At 40.2% G+C, this 25,635-nt stretch overlaps 1 protein-coding gene across 1 annotated transcript in view; it reads left to right on the top strand.

Moving 5' to 3' along the window:
• AP3B1 (adaptor related protein complex 3 subunit beta 1) overlaps positions 1-25,635 on the top strand; it is a 192,846-nt gene that overhangs the window by 49,772 nt on the left and 117,439 nt on the right. Inside the window, exons 7-12 of the mRNA XM_058656402.1 lie at positions 2,573-2,755; positions 18,486-18,638; positions 20,675-20,772; positions 21,567-21,621; positions 21,707-21,778; positions 23,031-23,093. Coding sequence (XP_058512385.1) covers positions 2,573-2,755; positions 18,486-18,638; positions 20,675-20,772; positions 21,567-21,621; positions 21,707-21,778; positions 23,031-23,093 — 624 coding nt within the window. The remainder of the gene's footprint in view (positions 1-2,572; positions 2,756-18,485; positions 18,639-20,674; positions 20,773-21,566; positions 21,622-21,706; positions 21,779-23,030; positions 23,094-25,635) is intronic.

The following is a 25,635-nucleotide window of genomic DNA, read 5'->3' as shown; positions in this document are numbered from 1 at the left end:
ATTTGGGCTGTATGATTAGGGCAGGTTGGATGGCCATTAATTTAGGACGGAACTCTCGGCAGCGTGGGCTGACTTAGCCCATGTTATCAATCAAGCCCGATGCGCTTCTCGTGAGGACCCCGCACTCCCAGGTTTTTGCAACGTTAATTAGAATTCATGACAAAATAGATGCAAGGAAACGTTTTGTACCCTTCATAATTTTATAGAAAATTTATTGTTATTAGAAGAACCATTTGCTTAGTGTGATTTTTTTCATTACCAGCTTGTCAACTAACATAGATAATCTGGAGAAAATATGAACTCCATAGATGGGGTGTCACTTTTGTTGATGGTTCATGTAGTTTACCTTGGAGCACAGCTAATGGCTGAAGTTCATAGCAACAGCACAGAACAGCGTGGCAACCAAGAGAAGATAAATGAACCATGTTTATTGCTTTAATATAAAAAATACATAAATGGAAAACTGCATTTGAATTTGATGAGCTCATTGCTGGTTTCGTTGGAGTGATTTATTTATCCCTGTGTATGAAAAGCTACTGTTGACACAGTGAGATGGAAATTAACTGCCTGTTTTTTGGAAATCAATGTTTTTTTTTGTTTTTGTTTTTGTTTTGGTTTTAAAATCTGAGTAAATCATTTTACTTTAATTCTGAATGTTTTATATAATATTGGATATTCAGTAGAACAAAATTTTGCAGTCTTCTGCTAGTGTTGAGTCCGGGCCCTGTTCAGAGCGTAGGGGTGGTCAGTTCTGTGTAGGTGCTCTCCGCAGGGTGAAGCTGTGCCAAGAGTCAGTCTGTCATCGCAGTTGGCTGTTTTAGCTTCCTTAGGCTTGATTTCTAGTTGTTCTCCCTTTTTCTGTTCATGGTATTTCCACAACCTGGGAGGCTGTTAGTGCTTTAAAATTGTTACGTACTTGGTTTAAGAAGTATAGTATAATGTGACAGCTGAGTTCTCATTTAATTTGGAAAGAATTTCTATAATCTTTAATCTTAAATGATGTATTTTTAAAGCTTATAGCTATTGAATTATTGTATTGTAGTATTTTAATTGTTGCATTTTAGGTAATATCCTTATCTTTGTACTTCAGTATCCTTTAGCAGTTTATAAATATTTTAAGATCTTACATATATGTAAGTATATAGATGCTTATATTTCAGAAATAGTGATGTCATAGTTTGATGTCAAAAACTTAATGTGTTTAAGACATTTTAAATGATATAAATTTTAACCTTAACAGAAGTGTGATTGCCACAGAATATAACTTCTGAAATTTCTGGAGAGTTATTTATGCAGAAAACATCAAAATGTGGAGTTGAAGCACAAAACTTCTATATCAGGGGCAAATGGGAAATTATATGTATAATACATTTTTATTTAGTTCACACAAATAATCAATTCTTTGCTTTCTCGATTGAGGTGCATGCATGCTGGGACCAGCAGGCACCAGTCCATGGGCTGGGCTAGCTTCAATAAATGCAGCTTCACGTTTATACTGATTGGTAATTCATAAAGTCCCCACAGGACTTGGGACTTGTTTAGCATAATAGCAAGTCTATATTCTGAGCTGTTTTCTTTCAGTTGTATTGTTGGTTGCATATTAATAAACTAAACGTCAGCCAAGTAGAGGAATAAATACTCAAAATACAAATATCATTGTATCTAATATTTTTCAAAAAGTATAATTTCAGTAAGTTATATTGCTATTTAATTGCTTATTTTCTCATTGGGGAAGTTTTAGACACTAAAATGAAGATCCCTAGTGTTCAGAAAGAATATGAGATTATTTTTTTCCCCTGAAATTGTGTTGTTGGCCAACTACAGATATATCAGTGACACATACAGAGGCAATGTTTGTGTATTGTGTATTTGTTGCTCTTGTATCCTTACAATAAAGGAATGTTAGTCTCACTGCTTTGTGAAAAGGTCACAATTCAGAAACCTCCATTTATGCCGTTAATTGGTCCTGAAGAGGGCTGTGTTCTGTTGATTATGTATTGATAGGCATTGGTACATGAGATTATGATGTGTTAACATGTAGACAGGGAATTTTTTTTGGTAAATAACTTATTTTGTTAAAACCGTGTGGATTGAGATGAGTAGGATTTCTGCATGTTTTCACACTAAAAACACTTATGCTCTTTTAGTACGCTTGTCAACATATGTTCATGGTGGAATTATTGGCATTCTCATTTTGACACAGTGTGATCCTTGTTAATGTTTTTTTCTCTGCCCACTGTTAGGAATCTTGAGGTTAAAATTTAGTTAGCTTTAAAATGGAACAGGTACATGTCAGTGTTTAATTTTTGTATCAACAGTGTATTGAAAATAGAAAACTATCAGTAATGATCTCTCTTCAGAGAAGTATTACTTTTCCAGAGATGTTGCAAGTCATTAAAATTATTCTTTGAGTGATCGGCACTAGAAACTGTGTTCTCCATTCAGTATAACTGAAGACTGAGTCCTTTACGTCTGGGGTGTTGTAATGGTGGTTATGGAGCTGAGTTCCTGAGTAGGATCTTGGAAGGGGCAGAGAACTTTTCTATTGAGTTGCTATTTCTTTCTTTTCTAGCTGGTGGCCGGCAGCGTGGTGATGGCATTTGAAGAAGTGTGCCCGGAAAGAATAGATCTGATCCACAAGAATTACCGCAAGCTCTGTAACTTACTGGTGGATGTGGAAGAGTGGGGGCAGGTCGTGATCATCCACATGCTAACGCGGTATGCCCGGACACAGTTTGTCAGTCCTTGGAAAGAGGTGAGTTTGAACACTCTTCTGGTTGAAAAATTATACTAATGGGATGAACTATTGGGAATGTGCACAAAAAACTCAAGTAGACAAAGTTACAAACCTGTGTTTCAGTAGGACTCATTTTTCTCATGTTATTTTTGAAAAACTGGAATTGTACATGCTGATTGGTACCTGTTTGACAGCACATGGAGTGTGCCAGTGGGACCTGGCACAGGCCTCCTGGCTTACAGTAATGGTGTCAACCCCGGGGCTCTCTGGGACTTGTTGTTTGCACGCCTCTGATCCCCGGCTTTTCCAGGTGCTCGTTTTTATAAATAGGTGATGAGATTCTGTTGCATACGAATTTAGGCCTGAGGTAGTTAAGTTGCTGGTACAGATAAATATTGTTGAACTTTTTTTCCTAATTTCATTTCTAAAATACGTTCATTTTCCTTTTCTTCATTTAAATTAATACCGTTTTTGTAAAATTAATGACACACGTTAATGTGAAGTTACTTCGTTGTGCAAAGTGGCATTTGATACTTCTTATTTTGGTAATTTAAAAATTGAAAATGTTATAGTTCTTGATGAAATTAGTTATGTATCAATCTTACATATTGAATGTTATGTGACACATCTGTTAAATATCGTTAAAGATCATACATAATATATTTGTAATGTATATAAAATTGGAAAATACTTGTAACAGTTGCATATTATTTAGTTTCTTATTTTTATTAAAATTACAGTATTATAGAGTTTTAAAAATTATTTTTGTAAAAAATAAAATATATTAAAATATAGCACGTTGCGTATGCTAGAAATCATGCTGAAGTGAGAGGGGAATGTAGCTAAACTGGACATGTGTTCCTAATGTTTGTTTTAGATGACACACCACTCCTGTGAAGGATTATACAGTATTTATTTTTTCTACATTGGCCCACGGTTAGGATTAAGAGCTACTTAAGCATGTAAAAATATGTCTATGCTAAATACTGTAAAACCAACTCCTCTTGAAATTTTATGTTATCGAAGTAATTATTCTGCTTGACAATTGAAGTATATTTTGACTTATCCCATATGAGTGATAACAGAATGCTCGTAGGTTAATTAATGTTTCTTTTCCTTTGTCTTTCTATTCAGTGAGATGATTTTGCTTGCTGAGCAAGCACAGTTTTGATGGCCGTGTCCTTGTTGGACATGTGCTGACCCTTGCTTGGTAGTAGCCGGGTGGGACGTGAGCTGCACTCCCAGCTCCTGCTCGTTGTTCATTTTTCGCCAGCTGAGTAAGGGTCTAGGTAGGTTAGGCCTGCTTGTACCTTGTCACCACGTTAGAATGTTTCCGACTTTCTCATTCATCATTTTGATATAGAAATGGGGCTTAATGTATATTCTTTATTTGCCATGTCTTCGGAAACGTGTCATGAATATTAAAATCTCGATTTTTCTGTTCCTTGGAGTTTATTCCATCCTATTTTAGATGAAGCTCACATTGAAAAGTGTGTGTAAAGCAAGACGGTATTTGTTCTTTGTGTGTTCATCTGAATCCTTGGACAGCAGTCACTGCACTTGTAAGAGGAAGTCTGGACACTGTGCAGAGTGCCTGTCCCCCTTGTTTGCAGTCTGGTGTGGCATTGCTCGGTGCCCAGGCCGAGGCATCACCCCCGGGGACGGCCAGGGGGCGGTGGTGCTCTCTGGGCGTCTGCCCGCCTGCCAACAGAGCAGCTTTCCTGGCCGGACCTGCCATTCTCTGCAGCTTTGACGAGACTCCGTGGGGTGGGAGGTGGAAGGGGGCAAAGAAAAAATCAGACTTAACGAGTTGTGTTTAGCTGTTATGCAGAGTTTTAAATTGTAGAAATAGTTCGAGCACATAAGAAAAAATATTTTCCTTTATAAAACCTATTTGTTGACCTTTTAGAGGCAGTTATTGGCATCTATTTAATTTCAGTTATACTAGTGGTTAGAAGTTTTACTTTTGATAAAATATTCCTACCATATTGATTAATTTAAGATGTGTCAGTTGACCTCCATCTGTGGAAGGATTATTTTTTGATTATTTAAGTTCTATTTGAGACTAGTTTGTCCATAATGGCTCGTGTCTGCGTGTGTGCTTACGGGGTCTGTTCAGAACCAGTGTAAAGGGACTTGGACGGGCCAGTTCCTACTGTGTGATAGAATCAGACCCTGCAGGTGTTGTGAGAACCTTGACTGGTGACGGCAGCCTTTGGACCGGGCATATGCTGAGTCCAGGCGCTGGGAGACGTGTTGGCTTTCTCACTGGTCATCTGTGTGGCCTCCTGCTGTTTAGGACAACGCATGCACTTTCAGTTGTAAAGATTGGCAGACCAAATCACAAAACAGTTTGGCCGTATCTGGAAAAGAACTGTGAAGTACTTAACACATGTGCTCTGTGTCCGTCTTCACTTGGTGGAGAGTCGGTGTTGAGTGGACGCCACCTTTGCTGTGTTTGAGCACCAGCCATTGAGCTGAATATTCCATGGATGCAACGGAGCAGGTGCCTGTTCCCTCTAACACTGCACTCCCTCTTACGGAAAGTCAGAGGGCGCTTAACAGGACCGTAAACATGCGTTTAAGGATCAGTTAATGACCATTGACCGGATGTCATTAAAACAATACATCAAGTTCAACATTATGTAAATTTTTTTTTTAAAGATTTATTCATTTTATTACAGCCAGATATACACAGAGGAGGAGAGACAGAGAGGAAGATCTTCCATCCGATGATTCACTCCCCAGTTGAGCCGCAACAGGCCGGTAGGCGCCAGTCCGAAGCCGGGAACCTGGAACCTCCTCCCGGTCTGCCACGTGGGTGCAGTGTCCCAATGCATTGGGCCGTCCTCGACTGCTTTCCCAGGCCACAAGCAGGGAGCTGGATGCGAAGTGGAGCAGCTGGGATTAGAACTGGCGCCCATATGGGATCCCGGGGCTTTCAAGGCGAGGACTTTAGCCGCTAGGCCATGCCGCCGGGCCCAACATTATGTAAAATTAAAAAGCTGCCTACAGTACCGGATTCATGGAAATCAGTTATTCCCTCAAGTACCAAAAGAAAATGTGGGAAGTGGTGCTTGTACCTGATAGTCCATTATTTTCCTTGACGTTCTTCTGTAGCGTTCTGTTTGGGCTTAGGTGGTTGGAATTATTCCAGTTCTGAAGATGAAGAAGCAGACAGAGACTTTTGACAGCTTACCTGAAACTGCTGACAGAGACGCACTTCCTTGTGCAAGCAGCGTCCTGACCTGTGCGACATTATCTTATGACTTTGAACTGACAGTTTTGGTTACTTTTGTAAGGTGTTAGCTTATTAATTGTTAAAGAAAAAAACTAACTTCAGAGCCACCAAGCTTAGTTTTCAATTAGACCAACCATAATTAAATTTGATTTTCAAAGACCAAAAGCATGATTCTCATTGAATTTTTAACAACATTTGTTTATGTTAATTTGCTAGAAGGGTAACAGTTTCGTTTTTCGTTTTTGAGGAATTTGAAATGAGTAGAAATAGTTTTTTGGAAAGGCTGATGTCCATGTTTTGTCAGTAAGTTCTTTTTTTATATTGTTTTTTTTTTTTTTTTTTTTTTTTTTTTTTTGCATCTACAGATCCACTAGTCAGTAAGTTCTAAAATGAACACATCAAATACAAACAAGCTTCCTCAGGGACTGAAGAGATTTTTAATTTAGTTTATTTGCATCATTATAGATCAGTGTTTAGGCTGTTTATATGTAAATGTATGATTTGAGGAACAATTAAGTGTTGACAAAGTAGATTGCAGTCATATCAATTGCAGTGCATTTTCCATAATTTTTCTAACTGACGTCTTTGATGATAAATAGATTACACAGTGCACCAGGAATGCAGGGGACTGGCAGAGAAGAGCAGTTGACTTTACATTTACATATTAATGAGAAGATTTGTTAAGAGGGTGCTTGACTATAGAAAATAACAGCATATTTATAGGGCACGACATTTTATAAATAAAGCTGATGCAGGAAAATGGAAATTAAACCTTTTAGGTTAATAAATTCAAGAGACTGCTAAAATGCATATTTGCATTTTTATTTTCTTAAATTTACCTTACTCTTTGCAATCCCTATGAGTTGTTCCTTTTATTCTAGGTCAAGTTTGTATAATTTTCAAGGATATAAATTGACTTATGTATTTTCTTTGTCATTCAAGCCTATTATAGGAGAATGCTTGAAGCACAAATATAAATTTGTAAGTTACTTTTATAGAAATAATGGAATTTTAAAAATAAGTATTATAAAGCACCAAGTAAATTTTAAGAGTGGCTTGGAAATAAACCCTCCAGTGGCATTTGCTGAAATGAAACAGTCATTGAAACTTTAAAAAAATGTCTTTAATTGTTACAAATTAGCTCTTTAAAATTGAACTTTATTAGGATATGACAACTTAGTAAGAATTATCTAAATATTTTACTTTGCAATTAAAATTTAAAAGTGTTGTTGGCCAATACCTTTTAGAATCTAGATACATAATTTTGGTGGCAGTTTTTATGACAGTGAAGTTTGGAAAGGACAATGTTTGTGTTTGAGTGCAGTTGTGCTTACGTTATGAAACCTCTTGCAGTGTTAAGAAAATTTCAAGTTTAGAATGTTGTTTAATGTGTTTTAAAGGTACGTTTTCAGATTTTAAAGAAGTAGCTAGGGAATAAGAGCCCGTCAGAATGCCAGCTCCGTACCCTCTGTTCCTATGGCAGGTTTTCACGCAAGGCCCTTGGAGACATGCTTTCCTGAGCCTCATGCACACCTTCCAGGTTCAGAGCTTCACTCTTGCCTCCTTCTTCCATTGACCTCATAAAACGTTAATTTTTCATCAATTATTTTTTGTCCATTTGGATCTAATTTAGAATTATATAGTTGTTACATACTTATAGCTAGTGAGAATTAGAACTGAATGTAAAGTATATAAAAGATGTAAGATAATTTCTTTTGAGCGTGTTTGTTTTTTGTTATTTGAGAGGGAGGATAGGAAAGTTAAGGGGTTGGGGAGAGAAAAGGAAAAAGATAGGGACAGGAAGAAAGAGTGAACATACCCACGCTGGCTGCCGTGTAGTGACGCCTGCAGTGGGTGCGGGACTGAGCCCCGGGACCTGCAGAGGGGCCATGGCAGGCATAACTGATAGCTTCTTAGCTGCCACGCCAAGGAATTGCCCTGGGATGGGTTTTCCAGCAAAAATTGAAAGCAAATGTTTTAGCTATGAGCCCAATACTTCATGTTGTCATATCATGATCCTGGTATTCAAACTCTAAGTATATTATTTTAAATTCCTTTTTAGGAAATTATTATTTATATTAGTGTTATTTTGTGCAAGTTTTAATCACTATGTAAGACCTTTGGCTTTTATGTGGGAAGGATACTGAGGAAAATGTATCACTCGTTTGAAATAGTTTTAGTAAAATTAATACCAGAATCTTGAAAATTTTTACAGTAAAATAAGCGATACAAATGTGTCCTTCATTAAAGTAAGATTATTGAACTCTGAGAAGTATTGTAGTTAGTAGCAAGAAGAGTATAATGAATAAATGCTTTTAAAAGTAAGTTTTTTTTGTGCATTTGAGGAGTTTATTTGCTGTTTATCATGGTGTTTTGATAGTGGAGCATTGTTTTTTTAAAGATTTATTCATTTTATTACAGCCAGATATACAGAGAGGAGGAGAGACAGAGAGGAAGATCTTCCATCCGATGATTCACTCCCCAACCGAGCCGCAACAGGCCAGTGGGCGTCGATCCAAAGCCAGGAACCTGGAACCTCTTCCAGGTCTCCCACGAGGGTGCAGGGTCCCAAAGCTTTGGGCCGTCCTCGACTGCTTTCCCAGGCCACAAGCAGGGAGCTGGATGGGAAGTGGAGCAGCTGGGATTAGAACCGGCACTCATATGGGATCCCGGGGCTTTCAAGGCGAGGACTTTAGCCGCTAGGCCATGCCGCCGGGCCCGATAGTGGAGCATTTTTGTCATTTATCATTTATTAGTTTCCATCAGAGTTGGAACATTTGTTGGTTTAACATTATGTAAGATTATAGTGAGTCCCAGTGCTTAGATTAGAATAATCAAGTGCTTGTGTATTTGATTAGTTGTAGTTCTTTAATGAGTTTACTAAAGTGTTTAATGGAACTTTTGTGTTCTGGAGCCTCATGAAGGAGTGTCCAGCAGGCTTGGCCTTGGTACAAAGGCTATTGCTCCTGCTTGAATGACGCAGTCGCAGAGAAAGGGAGAGACAGAGAGCTCAATCCTGCATTCACTGCTTCACTCCATAAACGGCTGCCAACAGCTGGGGCAGACTCCCTGACGTTTCCCCGGGTGCTCAGCTGGCTGAGTACCTGGGTACTTGTGGTGCCTTCTGCTGCCTTCCCAGTCAACGGTAGCAGGTAGCTGGATTGGAAATGGAGACGCGGGAACTTAGACTGGTGCCCGGATGGACACCAGTGGCTCTCGGTGGCTCCGCTTGCATTATGACAGTGCCAGCCCCAGCACTGTCTAACACTGAGAGATAACTGGCTGGTTTATTTTGATTTGTGTATTCAAAGGAAGTTGAAGATGATTCTTTTTCCAGTTTAATTTGGAAAAACAATATTACTTTAAAAATTGTTTTTCTCCAAGAACAGAAATATTTTGAGTTCTCTAGATAATTTGTGTATTTTAAGAAACAATGACACATATTCTGTGTTTTCTGAAAGTTGTACTTTTGACTAAAAGTGTTTCCCAGTGACACTTACATCAAGGTTTAAGTAAAGAGTGCACATTGTTTGAATGCACTTGGTAGAAGAAAAACAAATGATATTAATTTAAAATGACGTAATTATTTTTAATCACAAATCAATATGTTCACATTATATTAAAATGATTTGTTGATTTGATTTTTGTTTTCTTAATTTTATTTAAACCTTCTAAGATCACGTAGGATTGTTACATGGAATTATAAAGAATAATCTGGAGGCCTGTGGTGTAACCTTTTTCTTTAACATTTATTTATTTATTTTTTTTTAAGATTTATTTTATTTTCATTACAAAGTCAGATATACCGAGAGGAGGAGAGATAGAGAGGAAGTGGAGCTGCCGGGATTAGAACCAACGGCCATATGGGATCAAGGCGAGGACCTTAGTCACTAGGCCACATTGCCGAGCCCCTTTAATGTCCTGTCCAGCAGTTGTCCTGTCCAGCAGGACAGTCAACGGGGTCGCAGCCACCTAGGAGAGAATGAAGGGGCAAGAGACACGAAGAATGGACAGCAAGACAGTAGGTCTGATCAAGCTGTCAGTTTATTGATTTCAACTGAGGGTTTTTATATTCTTCAGTAACTAAGGCTCAGGGAAAGAGAAGCTGGGACGCAAGCCATGGTCTCAAGACCGATTGTTCTTGAGCAGCCACCATATCAACAATAGTAACCAACATATCGACAATAGCATAGGTAATCAGTAACAAGATGTTGGTAAGTACAGCATCAATCACATTCTGAAACAGTTGCTAGGAACAATTGAAGCTAAGCGTGTGATTAGTTTCATAACTTCTTTCCCAAGCATCTAGCCAACCGGGGGTTTCCACTGTCCCATAAGTCTATATTCAAAATGGCTTCAGTGTGGCTATAGTGCACGGCTCCTGACATCTCCCCCTTTTTTCTATATATCAATGAAAGCGGCGAAAAGAGAAAGGTTTGTGAAGCAAGATAAGCGCTGCCTGTCTTAGGTTCATTCTGAGGGACCCTCAGCTCTTACCCGTCTCTGGGCAGCCCTGCCAGTCATCCAGGGCTCCCTGTCTTAGGTTGATGGGGTATCAGAAAGGTGCCCGTCATTGGCTAAACACTTATCTGGCAAAGGCTGTGCCCCATTATATTAGACAAGCCTCTTTGAAGACTGGAGCCGCATGGCATGATGTGGGGGGTTATCACTTGGAGAGTCCCGTCAGATCTTATCCGTCTCTGATCACCTATTAACACATCATGCTCAGCCAAACTTGAGCGCTAGGATTTTCCACAGCCAGTGCCATCACGGCTTGTCCAATGACAACTTGCTCCCAGGCTTGCTGTTTGTGTATGCAATACAGGAAGAGCATGGCAACTACTAGTGCAGCAACCATCGAGGTTTCTAAGGCCATAATCCTGCTCCATTCCTTGAACATGCAAGCTGCCAATTTAATGCCATTTAGAATAACTTCTCCTGACATGGGTAGAACTCGGGTCTCATTTACTTTAATTATACTGGTGGCTAACTGGTGAAATTTAGGAAGGCACTAGACCATTGTCCCTGGAGGTATTGATTGATTTTTATCACTCTGGCCAAAACATTGTGGACTTTTACTGGAGTGACACATATATGATGGTATATTGGGGAGTAGCTGACTGGTGAAATTCAAAAAGACATATTTAACAATGTACAAGTATTGTTGAAAATACAAACATTCAAGAATCTCATAACACTAACATTGTTACATGTACACAAGACAGTTTTACCAGGAACCGGGGACCCTAACTGCCCATTATCCCATCTAGCTCCTACATTTCCAAACACAGAAATGGACCCCAGCTGCTTTTAGGGAAAAGGGACGCCGTCATCTGTTCTTAACTACTTCCTGCTGAGAGGGGGGCGCCGTTGGGTAACAGCAGCTGTAGGGGATCCATCTAGTGGTTCCTGATAGAAGGCAGAAGTCATTAGGTGTTCTATGTACATTCTGGCACTTGAAAGGTTTCTCTTTCTTGAAGTCTAAATAACAAGACATAACATAGTTAACTTTCCCAGCTTAGCAGGTTGTGAGTTCGGTTAGCAATTTGAATACTTGAGCTTCAGAACTTAGATGTAAAAGAATTGTTAGCTTTCAATCTTTGTCAGAGTAAACTTTAATTTAAGACTGTGGACTAGATTTACACCTGTCTAAATTAACTCCTTGAAGTCTCAAATTTTGGAACATATTCAATAAGCTCAATGGAATACATGAAACTTCTTTTAGCTGCATAAAATTGCTAACCTAGATCAATCAGAAGGCACAGTAACAATGCAAGGATTAGCATACAGCATCAGGATATAAGACCATCACAGAACAGGTAAATGCAAGCTGACTTCTCAGAGCAAAAGAGTTAAATATTCAGACATAATAAAAAACTGAGATAATAAATCTTTATACTAAAATACAGCAAGGTGTACTATTAATTTTACTATGACTGAATATACAGTCCTGCATGGGAAGCCAGTGTACACAGTGACTCTAGTGGATTTAACAAATTAGCACTCTTATATGTGACGTCAGTTATCACCTGAGGCTCCAGACACGCAATGTTTAGGCTGTGGAAGCCTCTTGAATCAACAACAACCCCATCAGACCTGGCAACACACAAAGTGGAAGTTCTCTCCTCCATTGAGAGAAGAGCACAACCATCCTCGGTGGTTGCTTCTTTGCACTGGGGCGTGGACCACTGAGTTCCTTCACGGAGGGACACTCTTAGCAGCAGCGTCCTGGCTTTCCACACCTGATATGCTTGCTCTCTTGCTGGCTCTCCTGTCAGATCAGAATGCCTTTTGGGCTGATTCTGAGGCCACTGAGTGCTGCTTAAAATTGACAGTCTATGAGTCTGCTGTAAGAGCTGTTTCCCATGTTGGAGCATTTTAACATTCTCTGACATCTGAGTTATCATTAAACACTTGCATACATATACTCATATATTTTCCATCTAGCTTATGAGGATTTGGGCTCCCATGGCCAATCTTGAAACTGTACGCTAGCAGTAAGTCCATTTAAAATCGTGTAGAACTATTAAGCTGAACAGATCTTGTAGGTCCTAAGAAAACAGTAACAGACATGACTCTCTAAGAGCTTAATTATGCATCTATACATAATTTTTAAAAAGGATTTAGCTTGGCAATTTTCATTCATAAACATGTACATGCATATCAGATAACACACATAAAACAAAACAGCTTTTGTAACAGCTACTTGAGAATTCTGTTAAGTATGTTCAAGTTACCAATTATTTAGAATTACATTTTGCTCTTAGTAATCTGAATAAACCATACCTATAGTTTACAATTAAACTTTAGCTTTAATGGATGCAATAGGCTTGCTAGAATCCTAGAAAACAAAGTATCTATGTTTAGCTCTGATACCACCTGTAGGATTTTACACACTCTTGTACTTTTTAGACTTAGCTGTCCTGGCTCCCCACTGGCAAGGTTTCCCAATGTCTTTTCTGCAATTGCCTCTCACCCCCAATTTAATTTTTTTTTTTTTAGATTTAATTAATTATTTGTCTCACAATTAACTTCATTAGCAGAAAGATACAACCTTTGAAACACATTCTTCTGAGTTTGAGACTGTCAGGGGCCTATTTAGAAATTCCAGAACCAGAAGAGTTAAACCTATTAAATATGCCAAGAGTTCTTAAAGTATCTGATCAAAGATTCCTCATTATAATATCCATTCATTTAGTCAGACTGATTCAAACAACACATCAAAAAAAATTTTTTTTTATCACTTATAAATGATCACCCAAACATTTTAAAGTAAGTACATACCAGAAAATACCCTTAAACACAGTTCTTTTAAATCATGAGAATTTAACAAAGACAATATACAGAACACAAGGGATTATCTAACTGAAAGGCAAAATGTATATTTCCTTAGTCAGTCACCAAAAGGGAGATATAACCTTAAACATGGGAATTAGTGCATAAAATCATCTCTTAGCTGTTTAAGAACTGTAACAAACTCAAAGGTTGGAACAAGAATAGAGCTTACTGAAGCTGGATAGACAATTGACAAAGCTACCCATTAAACAGAGACTACCTAAAGTTCAATGTTTCAATTTTTTTTTTCAATGCTTCAATTTCTTAACAGCTTTCAAAATTGGAGATATTTTTATTTTTAGGTATTTACTAGCATTGCTATGTATACACACTTCAAAAACTTTTTTTGAATACAGATATCAATTCTAACATCAGCATGTATTAGGTATTAATGTTAAAGATTTACACAATGTTATAATAGTATCTTTAAAATTATAGCCAATTATATGTAAAGCTTACAAGATTCATTCCTCAACTTTTCTTAAGACAGTTTCTTAATAAAAGGATACCAACTTTTAAATACAATGGCTTTAAGCAATTTTCAATCATTTCTCCTAATTCATGGAAACACATTTTAGCACAAATCCTCCTCAAAACTGGGAAAGAGAAGTTTTTTCAGTCTTCTTCTAGCTGATTTGGAAATTTTTCCCTTTTAAAATGAAGGCAGATAAGAATCACCACAACAGGGACAAAGTCAAATCCCAAATTCTTCAAAGGGCAGACTCCAAGCACATCCCTTCCTTGTTTTATGGCTGATAGGCCTGGAGCTTCCCCTAAGCTTCTGTTTTACTGAAGTCAAGAGAGCTGAAAAAACTTAAATTTAGCTGTTGTCTTGAGAGACTACCTTGGAATTTACTGAAGTTAGTTAACAGGTTTGGTTATCAATAAAATGAAAATTACTTAAAAGAAGATGTTAAAACACTGTTTTTCACAAAGAATCAGACTTCAACTCCATTGTTTTAAAGGCAAACATTCAGAAAATATACACATTATGACCCATTTTACTATACATCTTTAAAGAATCCATTGTTCTCCTGCAAGGCAAAATTTCACATATTTCCTTATAAGTAAGAACACAAGTAATTTACAATCTGGATCAATTTCATGAGTAGGAAACATTTTGACCAATGAACATAAATGCTCTTCTATTTTAACAGCATATATGATGCAATAAATTTAGCATAATTTTGTAATATTGTGAGATTATAATCCAAATTATTTTAAATGACAAGTACATTATTTAAATTTTGTCTCAATCTTTGAGAGTTCCAGGGATCCTACTGGAACCCCCAAAGTCATGAGATTTGGTTTAAAACTCTGAAGAATTTAGAGGTCTAAATGAGTTAAACAAAAGTACCTTTAGCATTTAACTGAACATGTTGAATACTGTATGTTAGACTTAATCAATGCCAGGACAACACTATAAGCTGAAGACCAAATAGCAAGAAAATTACACACGAATTTTTTTTCATTGGAGGTGGGGAGTCCGGTCTGGCCAGGTCCTGTTAAATTTGTTAGACCTCTCTAAAATTATTTACCAGGAGAGAGAAAAAGGGTTAGTCATGGTCCGTCCCATCTCGTCTGTCAGTCACACACGCACCCAATTCAGAACAAGAACAACAACTTAACAATTCAAGACAAAGACACAACTGGAGAAAGAATATTAAAACAAAATTTAGTTTTGTCCGGACAAAAATAATAGAACACCAAGAATATTGACAAAACAAACATAAGCACAAACACGAAACATGTCAAAACAGAGACATATAACTCTCAAACCTGTTGCAACTTCCAGACTCTTCTTCAAAATACTTTAACCTGGAGATATTTTATAAAACAAGCACACATAGGTTCATCTCATGCTTTAAGTTAATTTAACAGTGGATTTGGATCACTCTTTATCAGATTACTTTTGTTACATCAAGTTACAGAACATATTTTTCTTTTCTTTTTCTTTTTCTTTTCTTTTCTTTTTCTTTCTTTCTTCTTTCTTTTTTTTTTTTTTTTTTTTTTAATAAACCTTAAATGGCTTATCTTACCCTGCCTCTCTCAGCTAAGGGGTTGGGTAAAGAAGTGGGAGATGCATGCCTGAAAAGGACTCAATAAGGGCAAAGGTAAAAGGTGTCTGAGTGCCATAATCTTTCACTGCTTGCTTAATATTTTTTAGAACTTTAAACTGCAGTGGTTGATGTTCGTGGCGTGGTGTCCACCACCTCGTGCAGGGATGTGAATAACAGGGCAGCATATTACACTCTTCTTGGGGAGATCTGAAGCCTCACTCTTACGGGGTTCTATTACAGGCTCCTCTTCTAGTAATGAGGCAGGGGCTGAAGGAGCTGCTGCTTCTGAAGCATAAGGTAGAGGTGGGTGAGAGGCGTCGTGAATGACTATTAATCTGAGAGCATATAGTTTCTGGGGCAGATTGCTCAGGGGCTTGGCACTGGACTCTGCCTCAATATCTATAATGACAGAAGATGGTCGAGAACCTGGGGAAGGTGAGGGGATAGGTGTGGACAGCCGAGAGTGACTCTTTTTAAGAGATTGTTCTCCCTCAAAAGCCAGATCCTGTAAATCTGGATGCTGAGACTTAATCTTTAAAATATCATAAATCAAAATCCAATAATTAAAAGCCGTAACAGGAATTTTCTCAGGTCCAAAAACTTCATAATAATCTTTAAAACAATCACCTACTCTACACCAAGTTTTCTCATCAATAGAACCGTCCTGGGGATGCCAGGAACAAATCAGACCAACAAAATCCAAAAAGGTTTTGAGGTCTTTCTTTTTCACCCTAATTCCTCGTGTCTTGAATGAATCTATAAGACCTTGCAAGAATAGGTCATGTTATGAGAATGCTTGTCCCATCTTACCTTGGCTCCGTAAGATTTGCGCCGTGAATATTTCCCACGAGCTCGACTTCCGGCGGGTCAACCGTGAAACTGCTCAACCGGTGTTCCTTTCGACACCACGAGAGGCCTCTCCATGAATGATGGCACGGCGTTCTCTCTGTCGGTGGTCTGCACACATCCACGTTGGGCGCCAATTTGTCCTGTCCAGCAGGACAGTCAGCGGGGTCGCAGCCACCTAGGAGAGAATGAAGGGGCAAGAGACACGAAGAATGGACAGCAAGACAGTAGGTCTGATCAAGCTGTCAGTTTATTGATTTCAACTGAGGGTTTTTATATTCTTCAGTAACTAAGGCTCAGGGAAAGAGAAACTGGGACACAAGCCATGGTCTCAAGACCGATTGTTCTTGAGCAGCCACCATATCAACAATAGTAACCAGCATATCAACAATAGCATAGGTAATCAGTAACAAGATGTCGGTAAGTACAGCATCAATCACATTCTGAAACAGTTGCTAGGACAATTGAAGCTAAGCGTGTGATTAGTTTCATAACTTCTTTCCCAAGCATCTAGCCAAGCGGGGGTTTCCACTATCCCATGGGTCTATATTCAAAATGGCTTCAGTGTGGCTATAGTGCACGGCTCCTGACACTTTAACATTTATTTTTACGTATTTTGTGAGGTAGTGTTTACAGGGAGGAAGGCAGAAGAAATAAACAAATCCTCCGTCCGCTGGTTCCCTGCTCAAATGGCCACAATGACCAGGGCTGGGCCAGGTCACCGCAGGGGGCCAAAAGCTTTCTCCAGATCTTCTATATGGGCATAGCAACCCAAAACTTGGGCTGTGTTCCCCTGCCTCCCCAGGCACATTAACAGGAAACTGGATTGGAAGTGGAGCAGCCGAATCTGGAACCAGTGCCCTTGAGGCATGCTGGCATCGCAGGCAGTAGCTTAATCCACTACGCCACAACATGGCCCCTGCGGTAACCTTAAACTTTGCTTCCCTCAGTGGTCACTCTTGCACACGTTTGGTGTGGTATTAAGCCAGGATATTGGCAGTTGAGATTCACAAAGTTTCCATGTAGTATTCTTTGTGCTGTGTTTTATAGCTAAACTCACTCTTTTCAGTGCCTATCCCTGACCCTCCTCACCACCTGCAAACATTATTCTCTAATTTTGTAATTTTACCATTTCAACGGTGTTATATAAGTAGAATTATATGTCCAACATGTCTTTTTAATTGTGCATCATATAATGTCACTGTAGTGATTGTCTTTACTCTTATATGTGCTTTATCTGTGTTCATTCCTGCAGTTTACTGCTAGTGTGTCTGTATCTTTGAAGTGGGGTTGGCCTGCCGAGCAGACCCACGGTGCACAGTTGTGTACCCCTAATTCCAGGAACCACAGGTGGTCCTGAGGCCCGAGCAGGCCGTTTTCTCCTCCACATGTTTATACGCATGATAAAGTTTAATGTATGAATTAGGCACACGAGAAGATTCACAGCCTGTCTGGTAGATCTTAGCATCCTCAGCGTGGACGTTTGTTTCCTTTTCTGATCATGTGGAGGTCTGCCCTTTCCCCTGAAGGGAGCACTTCACAGCTTTTGTGACACATACTGTTGTTGCCATCACTTTTCCTCTTGCATTGTGGGGCCGTTCCAAGCATGGTGAGAGTTCTGTGGACACGGGCCTTAAGATACTTGCGTAGTCCATCCAGTGACCAAATGATGCTCATGTGGCTAGCAGGCATGTGTGCAGTGTGGATTTGTCAGGAGGAATGGCTCTTGTTCTGGGTGGCATTGGGTGAGTGGCTGAGAATTCATCACATAATGGCATGCAGTTGAAAACTTACACATTCTTTTTTGTTGTTGTTTTTAAACACATTCCTTATTTGTGGAATTTTAATGTTCTCTGACTGCAGTTGACTATGGATAACAGAAACTGGAAATAGTAAAACTCTAGATAAAATAAATCACATGGATTTCAAGTATTTGCTAACAGAAATTGCCTCTGAGCCCTGGCTGAATCGGATTGCGTGCTGCTTTGTTGCTTGTTTACGTGTGGGCACCCAAAGCGTTTTGATGGACACGGTAACAACACCCATGGATACTCATAACCCTTACACTCGGACTTTTCTTGACAGTTCCGAGGCTTACTTAGCTTCTACTCTTTGCCAGTCAAGGTTTTTATGATTTTTATGTCACTGTTCATGCAGTGCCCCCTTCTTCAGTTCTGTGTCTCCAGGAACTTACTGACATACTCAAGTTTAATGTTTCGTCTCTTTTGAGTCAGAACTAATGTCGGACTTGGATTCTTTCTTCCAGGATGAAGGTCCTGAAGACACTGAGAAATTTTATGACTCTGATGATGAGCACAAAGAAGGGGCCGGGAAGGGGAAGAAACCTTATGCCATGGATCCAGACCACAGGCTGCTGATTCGAAACACGAAGCCCTTGCTGCAGAGCAGAAACGCTGCGGTATGTTAGTGCTCCCGGTAACGCTCAGGTGTTAGCCGCGACAGTAACCGCGAGTGTGTCAACTCAGTAATGGAGGGCTTGTTCAACACCAAGCATTTGTTGTGAATGACTGAAACCACAGTGTGGAATAGGAGTGAAATACCAGAAGCCTGGTTTTTGAGAACTTTGCCTAAGTACGTTTCAGCTTTTGATTTAGAAATGTGCTTTTAAAATGTTTAATTGGCACTTGATAATTGTTCCTGTTTGTGGGGTGGTGTTCTGTGAGTGAGAGCTGCTGTCCCCTGGGTCCCCTCCTCAGATGCCCACAGTGGAGTACAGTCTTCAGGCACTCAGCCGGCGAGCCGGGCCATGTGCCCTGGAGGGGCCTACGTGCGCAGCCCACACACAGAGGAGGGCTGCAGGAGCTCTGACCTACGCCCTGATGCTGTCTGTCTCTGCGTGGCTCAGTCCTGTGAAGGTCCACGTTTGCAGGAATCGCCACTAGCTTCTCAGGTTTGCTGTGTGATGGCTCCTGATAGTCTCTGATGATCCCTTGTATTGAGGTGTTGCTCTGCTGCCTACCAGTTCTTTTAGTCTAGCCAAGGGTTTGTTAGTTTTATCTTTTCAAAGAACCAACTCTTCGTTTTACTGATGTTTTAAAAAATTTGCTGAACTGAAAAGCAGAGAGGGAGGCAGCAGGGCTCCTGACAGTATATTCATTTCCCAGTGTCTGATGGATAGGGCCAGCCAAAGCCAAGAGTCAGACACCAGTTCAGGTCTTCCTCCTGGAATGGCAGGGACCCAGCACTTGCACTGTCACTTGGGGCTGGCCGGGGGCGCGGAGCCAGGACTCAGACCCAGCCATCTGCCTAGGGGACACCTGCCTCCTGATTGCTGCCTGAACCGCCAGCCCTCGTCCCTGCCTTTGTAGATGTCTTCCGAGTCCGTACTTGATTAATTATCCATTCCAACTTCTGATATTTCTTTCTTTCTACTAATTTGGGATTTGTTTTCTTTTTTCTTTTATTGTTTTTTGTTTGTTTCAGTTCTCTTTTGGTATGTGTTTGAACAGTGTAAACCTCCCTCTTGGTGTATCTTTTACTGTATTCTGTATAGCTGGGTGTATGACATTTCTATTTTCATTCATTTCAAGAAACTTAAATGTTTCTTGATTTGCTGTTTGATCTATTGGTTATTCTAGAGTAAACTTCAATTTTCATGTGTTTGTATAGTTTCCAGAGTTTCTTCTTATTTATTTCAGTTCTGTTGCCTTGTGGTGAGAAAGCATTTTTTTTAAACGATGTCAGTTTTTGAGAATTTGTTGACTTGTTCTGTAACCTGCTGTGTGGGATCGAGCTGGAGAATGCTCTGTGCTGTTTCGGAGATTGTGAAGGGTTGGTTTTTCTTTGTTTTCACCCACTTCCTGCTGCCCTCTGACGTGTTCTTTTATAAGCCAGGCTTATGGAGCAGCAGCACACTGCTGGGCCACGCGTGGAATGCGTGGGGCTGAGCTTTGCCGTGCTGCGGCCGTCACTCTGTGAGCAGTTCATCTGTTTTCTAGGGAAATGCTTGTTTCCCAGCACTGCTGTGCACACTGCGCCAAGATGTAGGTATGAGCACAACTGAAGTGTGTTCTCACCTGTAAAGAAGCTGGAAGTCTGAAGTTGAAGTGGGCTTATGGAGAATCTGCCTCTGCTACCTGCTGGTGGCTCTGGTGGCCCTTGCCGTGGCCCCCGTGTCAAGGCCCCCGTGTGATCTCTGTCCTCATGGTCTTTCCTGTGCTTGTCCTCTGTCGGGCACTGTCACTGGATTTAGGACCTGTCTGGGACAGCATGGCCTAGTCTTGGTCTTAAGAGAATCTGCAGAGACCTCAGCTCCAGTTGCATTCCAGATCAGAGTGTAAGACTAGACACAGATGTGGGACACACACACTTCTTCAACACTACAAAGAATAATGGACTCGACTCATTGCGCAGCACTTGGTGGCATCTGGAGAAAGTGCTGTGTGAGAGCAGCTGGTGCTCACCGTTGCTCCTGCTTCTCGTGTGGTCCTGCAGGTGGTCATGGCGGTGGCTCAGCTGTATTGGCACATTTCACCCAAAGCCGAGGCTGGTGTGATTTCTAAGTCTCTGGTGCGTTTACTTCGTAGCAATAGGTAGGTTGTACATTCATATATATTTCTTCTTTATTCAGTGATGCATTTTGCTTTTAAAAAAGGTTGTTTTTCATTTATTTGAAAAAGAGAAATATAGTGAGACAGAGACACAGACTGAAAGAATAACCTTCCATCCCACTGGCTCATGCCCCAAATGCTCGCAGAGCCGGAGCTGAGCCAGGCCGAAGCCAGGAGGTTGGAACTCGTTGTTCGGTTTCCCTCGTGGTGGGCAGACCCCCAGTACTTGGGCCATCACGCTGTCTCCTAGGATGACATACTGTGGTGATATTTAACCGCATTACCACTAAAAACACTTTCCTTGCACGTGTTCAGAGCAGCTACGGTATTGGCTCTCTGTGTTAGAAGTGTAATTTTATGGGGGCCCTGCTTGTGGTCTGAGGAAGCGGTCAAGCATGGTGTAAACCCTGGGACCCTGTATCTGCGTGGGAGACCTGGAAGAAGCTCCAGGCTCCTGGCTCCTGGCTTCAGATGGGCTCAGCTCCAGCCACTGCAGCCACTTGGGAATGAATCAGCAAGTGGAAGATCTTCCTCTCTGTCTCTCCTCTCTGTATATCTGACCAATAAAATAAATCTTTAAAACAAAGTATAGTTTTATAAACTTGGTTTTAATTTCCCCTTATATCACCATAATTTATTAGGCCTTTATAGGAAAAATCAGTTGAAAGAAGGTATAAATGTGTAATATTTGTAAAAAGTTTTTCAATATTACATTTTTTACTAAGAGATATTTTCTTTAAAAGTATATCCAGTGAAAATTGTCTTTTAATTTTCAGGGAGGTGCAATATATTGTCCTACAAAATATAGCAACTATGTCAATTCAAAGAAAGGTATGTACATCATGAACATAGAATGTAGGAATCAAGTGAATACATTATCGCAAAAAATGCATTCATGTTTATTTTTGAACTCTAGGGTATGTTTGAGCCGTATCTCAAGAGTTTCTACGTTAGATCCACGGACCCAACCATGATCAAAACCCTAAAGGTGCGTATGCCCCGCTGCAGCCTGCCGTGAACGCGTTGTCCCGCTGCAGGCGGCCGTGAACACGTTGTCCCGCTGCAGGCTGCCGTGAACGCGTTGTCCCGCTGCAGGCAGCCGTGAACACGTTGTCCCGCTGCAGGCTGCCGTGAACGCGTTGTCCCACTGCAGCCTGCCGTGAACACGTTGCACAGATGTAGTTGCAGGGTTCTCCTCATCCTCTGCATTGTGTTGTTTGTACAGCATTCTGTGAGTGTAAAGTAGAGACACACTTCCACCAGCATAACTCAACCGTGTGTCTCATGAACTGGAATGAGAAGTCAAGCAGTAATCTTGGAGAGATTTTTCCCTTTATATGTAGTTGAATAAATGACTTCTACCCAGAATATATGGAGAACATCCATGATCTGTTGCTTTTAGCTAAAGTGTATATATCATTTACTTTTAATGCAGTTACTGATATTAAAATGCTTATGGCTTGCTTCGTTGATAGTCTGCTGCTTCTTAAGATCTTTTTTATCTTCAATCAGGTATTAGGATTAAGAGCAGATATTTTACTGCCGATTCCTTGGAGACAAATTGTTAATTTAGCTTTTTACTTGAAAGAGAGGGTGAAAGAGGAAGAATGGTCTTCCACTCGCCAGATGTCTGCAGCTAACAGAGCTGGGCCAAGGACTTGAGCCATCCTCTGCCTTGCCAGGCCATCAGGCAGGGAGCCAGACTGGAGATGGAGGTCTGGTTCTGAAATTGGTGGCCGTATGATACGCTACTCTACCCGCCCTGAAGGTGGATTTTTAAAATGTTTTTATATTTCTTATATTCAAGAGAGGAAATGAAAAGCATCACAAGTACTTTGAATAGTTGGATGTAGGGTAACTAATGGAGAGACTTAATTATGTGGAGCTTAAATTATTTTCTAACGTTACTAATCGATACTAAAACTTAAACCACTTGTATTTGCTAAGGTTCATTAAATGTAGGTTGTAAAATTGGTAGAATTAGTGAAGATGTAGGGTCCTTTTCCTAATTTTTAAGAAATATGTAATGAAAAAGCAACAACAAAAAGAACTATGTAATGATCTCGTCTGTGTTGCCATAAGGGCGTGGCCTCGGTTCACCAGAATGTATGCCTGACTGTATTTGTGAGAGTGATTTTTATATAAAAATAGAAATCAACCTCTAATTAATTACCTGGCCTCTATTAAATGCATAGTTTTAGTTGTGTTTTAATGCTTACTTTTTTTTTTTTTTGCTGTAGCTGGAAATTTTGACGAACTTGGCAAATGAAGCCAACATATCAACTCTTCTTCGAGAATTTCAGGTTGGTGTCATTGCGACTTATCACATCACTGCTAGGGCAAATATTACATCTTAAGGTGTGTGTATGTCTTGCTCAGTCTAGAAATAATAATGTATAAATTTTCAAAAATGAAAATACAAGCCTATAATTGTGTTTCCTAGAGGTTTGTGACTCTGCTGTGGTTTCTGTCTCTTTGTGCTGTTGTCCGTCGTCAGCTCTCCCAAGAACGCCTTCATTCGTTACCTGGTTGACACTGGTTCATTGGCCTATCACTGTCTTAGAATTGTTCCCTTGGTCTCATGTACAGCTTTAAACAAGGAGTTTACACCTGGCCACCTGTGCGCCTGTGGTTTGTTTTTCAACTATTGTGTCTATTTTGTTTTATTTTTTATTTATTTTTTTTTATTTAAAGATTTATTTTATTTTTATTACAAAGCCAGATACACTGAGAGGAGGAGAGACAGAGATGAAGTGGAGCTGCCGGGATTAGAACCAGCGGCCATATGGGATCAAGGCGAGGACCTTAGCCATTAGGCCACTCCGCCAAGCCCTATTTTGTTTTATTATACTATGTCACATATCCTGATGGATGAAATGTTTTCTACTTGCATTTCCTATAAAAATATTATTCCAAAATTATTGTCATGGACGCTGTGAGCTTTGTGATGAAAGAAGAGTGTGCGACTCTGCCTGCAGCTCAGCAGTGGGTGGCTCAGCCTGCAGCTCTGCCTGCAGCTCAGCAGTGGGTGGCTCAGCCTGCAGCTCTGCCTGCAGCTCAGCAGTGGGTGGCTCAGCAGTGTTGCAGGTTTTCCTTCTCCTCTTGTCTGGGCCATCTGTGGGAGTGCCCTTTGCGCTGTCCCTGCCTGTAAGAAGGAGTGGGTCAGGCCTACAGCGGATGCGTACCGAGCCGCTCAGGTAAGGTCAGGATGTTTCAGAAGGCTCGCTTTTTGAAGTCGGGCTCTGAAATGTTTTTTTCTTTTACACATGTTCATTTTTATCACTGTCAAATATGTAATTGACTTTGTCTTGAAGTTGTATATTTTTTTTTTAAGTAGCTATGAGGAGAGTAAGGGATTTCTTTTCATTATTCAAGTATGATTTTTAATTGCGGAAGTGAAACTTTGGAGTGGTTTTAAGTATGATTGGATTTGCCTTTGTAGAACTGAGGTCAGTGTGTTGCTTCAACATTTAATCATCTGGATGTCATTGTCACTAAGTTTGTGTATTTTTTTTGAAAGATTTATTTGTTTTTATTGGAGAGGCAGATGTACAGACAGAAGGAGAGACAGAAAGATCTTTCATCTGCTGGTTCACTCGCCGAGTGACTGCAATGACCAGAGTTGAGCTGATCTGAAGCCAGCAGCCAGAAGCTTCTTCTGGGTCTCCCATGTGGGTGCAGGGTCCCAAGACTTTGCAGCGTCTTGACTGCTTTCCCATTCTACAAGCAGGGAGCTGCATGGGAAGTGGAGCAGCTGGGACTAGAACCGGGGCCCATGTGGGATGGTGACGCATGCGAAGCAAGGATGTAGCCGCTAGTTAGGACCCAGTGTTATGGCTCAGTGTTATGACTAAATCCTTACCTGTCATGCACTGGGATCCCATGTCCTTCTCTCCGTACATCTGCCTTTCCAATAAAAATAAATCAATCTTTAAAACTTTTATTTCTCCATTTTCATTTACTTAGAAACCACTTAAATTTACACTTTCTTTTTCATTTTAGATAATCATTTTGTTCACCTTATATTGAATACTTGTATTTGATGTTGGAAAGTCTTGTTTTAAAAATTCCAGTTTAGGGACTTGTGTTGTGTCCTTGTGGGTAAAGTCACTTCCTGCAATGCTGGTCTATGTTCTGTCTGTGCTGCTTCCGGTCCAGCTCCCTGCTACTGGCCTAGGAAAAACAGCAGAAGATGGCCCAAGAGCTCAGGCCGGTGCCATCCACATGGGAGACCCAGACCAAACTCCTGAATTTAATCTGACCCCGTGATGTCCTTTGCAGCCATTTGCAGATAGAACCAGAAAGAAGATTGCTTCTGACCTTTGAAATAAATAAATATATCTCTAGAAAAGAATCTCGGTTGAGAATGGCATCTTAAATCCTTGTATGTATGATTTGACACATGGTATTTAGATACATATAGGTATGCTCCCTTCTCTAAGCCGTGAAAGCTTAGTTTCTTAAATTAGGAAAGGGTTAATCAAAATGAAGTTCTTCAGTAAAGTTTATTGAAAGTTTTGTGACCATCTTTTATGTTTCCCATGTTACACTCTGTGATTAGTTTATTTTTTTGAATGTGCTATTTCAGTGTATTTTTAAAATATACTTTCATAGAAAATGTCTTTAAATGTATGGTACTTGTTTAGTCTTTATTGAAATGCTGCTCATTGTAGCTTTGCACCTGTTCTGATCCTGTTTGAAAGTGAAGTGGCCCCCAGCAGCGTGTTGTCCCTGCCTTCCTTGACCCAGCTGTGGTGCCTCTGCAGAAGCGGCCCTCAGGGCGTGTTGTCCCTGCCTTCCTTGACCCAGCTGTGGTGCCTGCAGAAGCGGCCCCCAGGGCGTGTT

The sequence above is a fragment of the Ochotona princeps genome, chromosome 28 (assembly GCF_030435755.1).
Source record: "Ochotona princeps isolate mOchPri1 chromosome 28, mOchPri1.hap1, whole genome shotgun sequence".
NCBI classification, from domain to species: domain Eukaryota; kingdom Metazoa; phylum Chordata; class Mammalia; order Lagomorpha; family Ochotonidae; genus Ochotona; species Ochotona princeps.
Note: the sequence above shows the minus strand (reverse complement) of the source record. Positions and strands in the feature narration are given on the sequence as shown.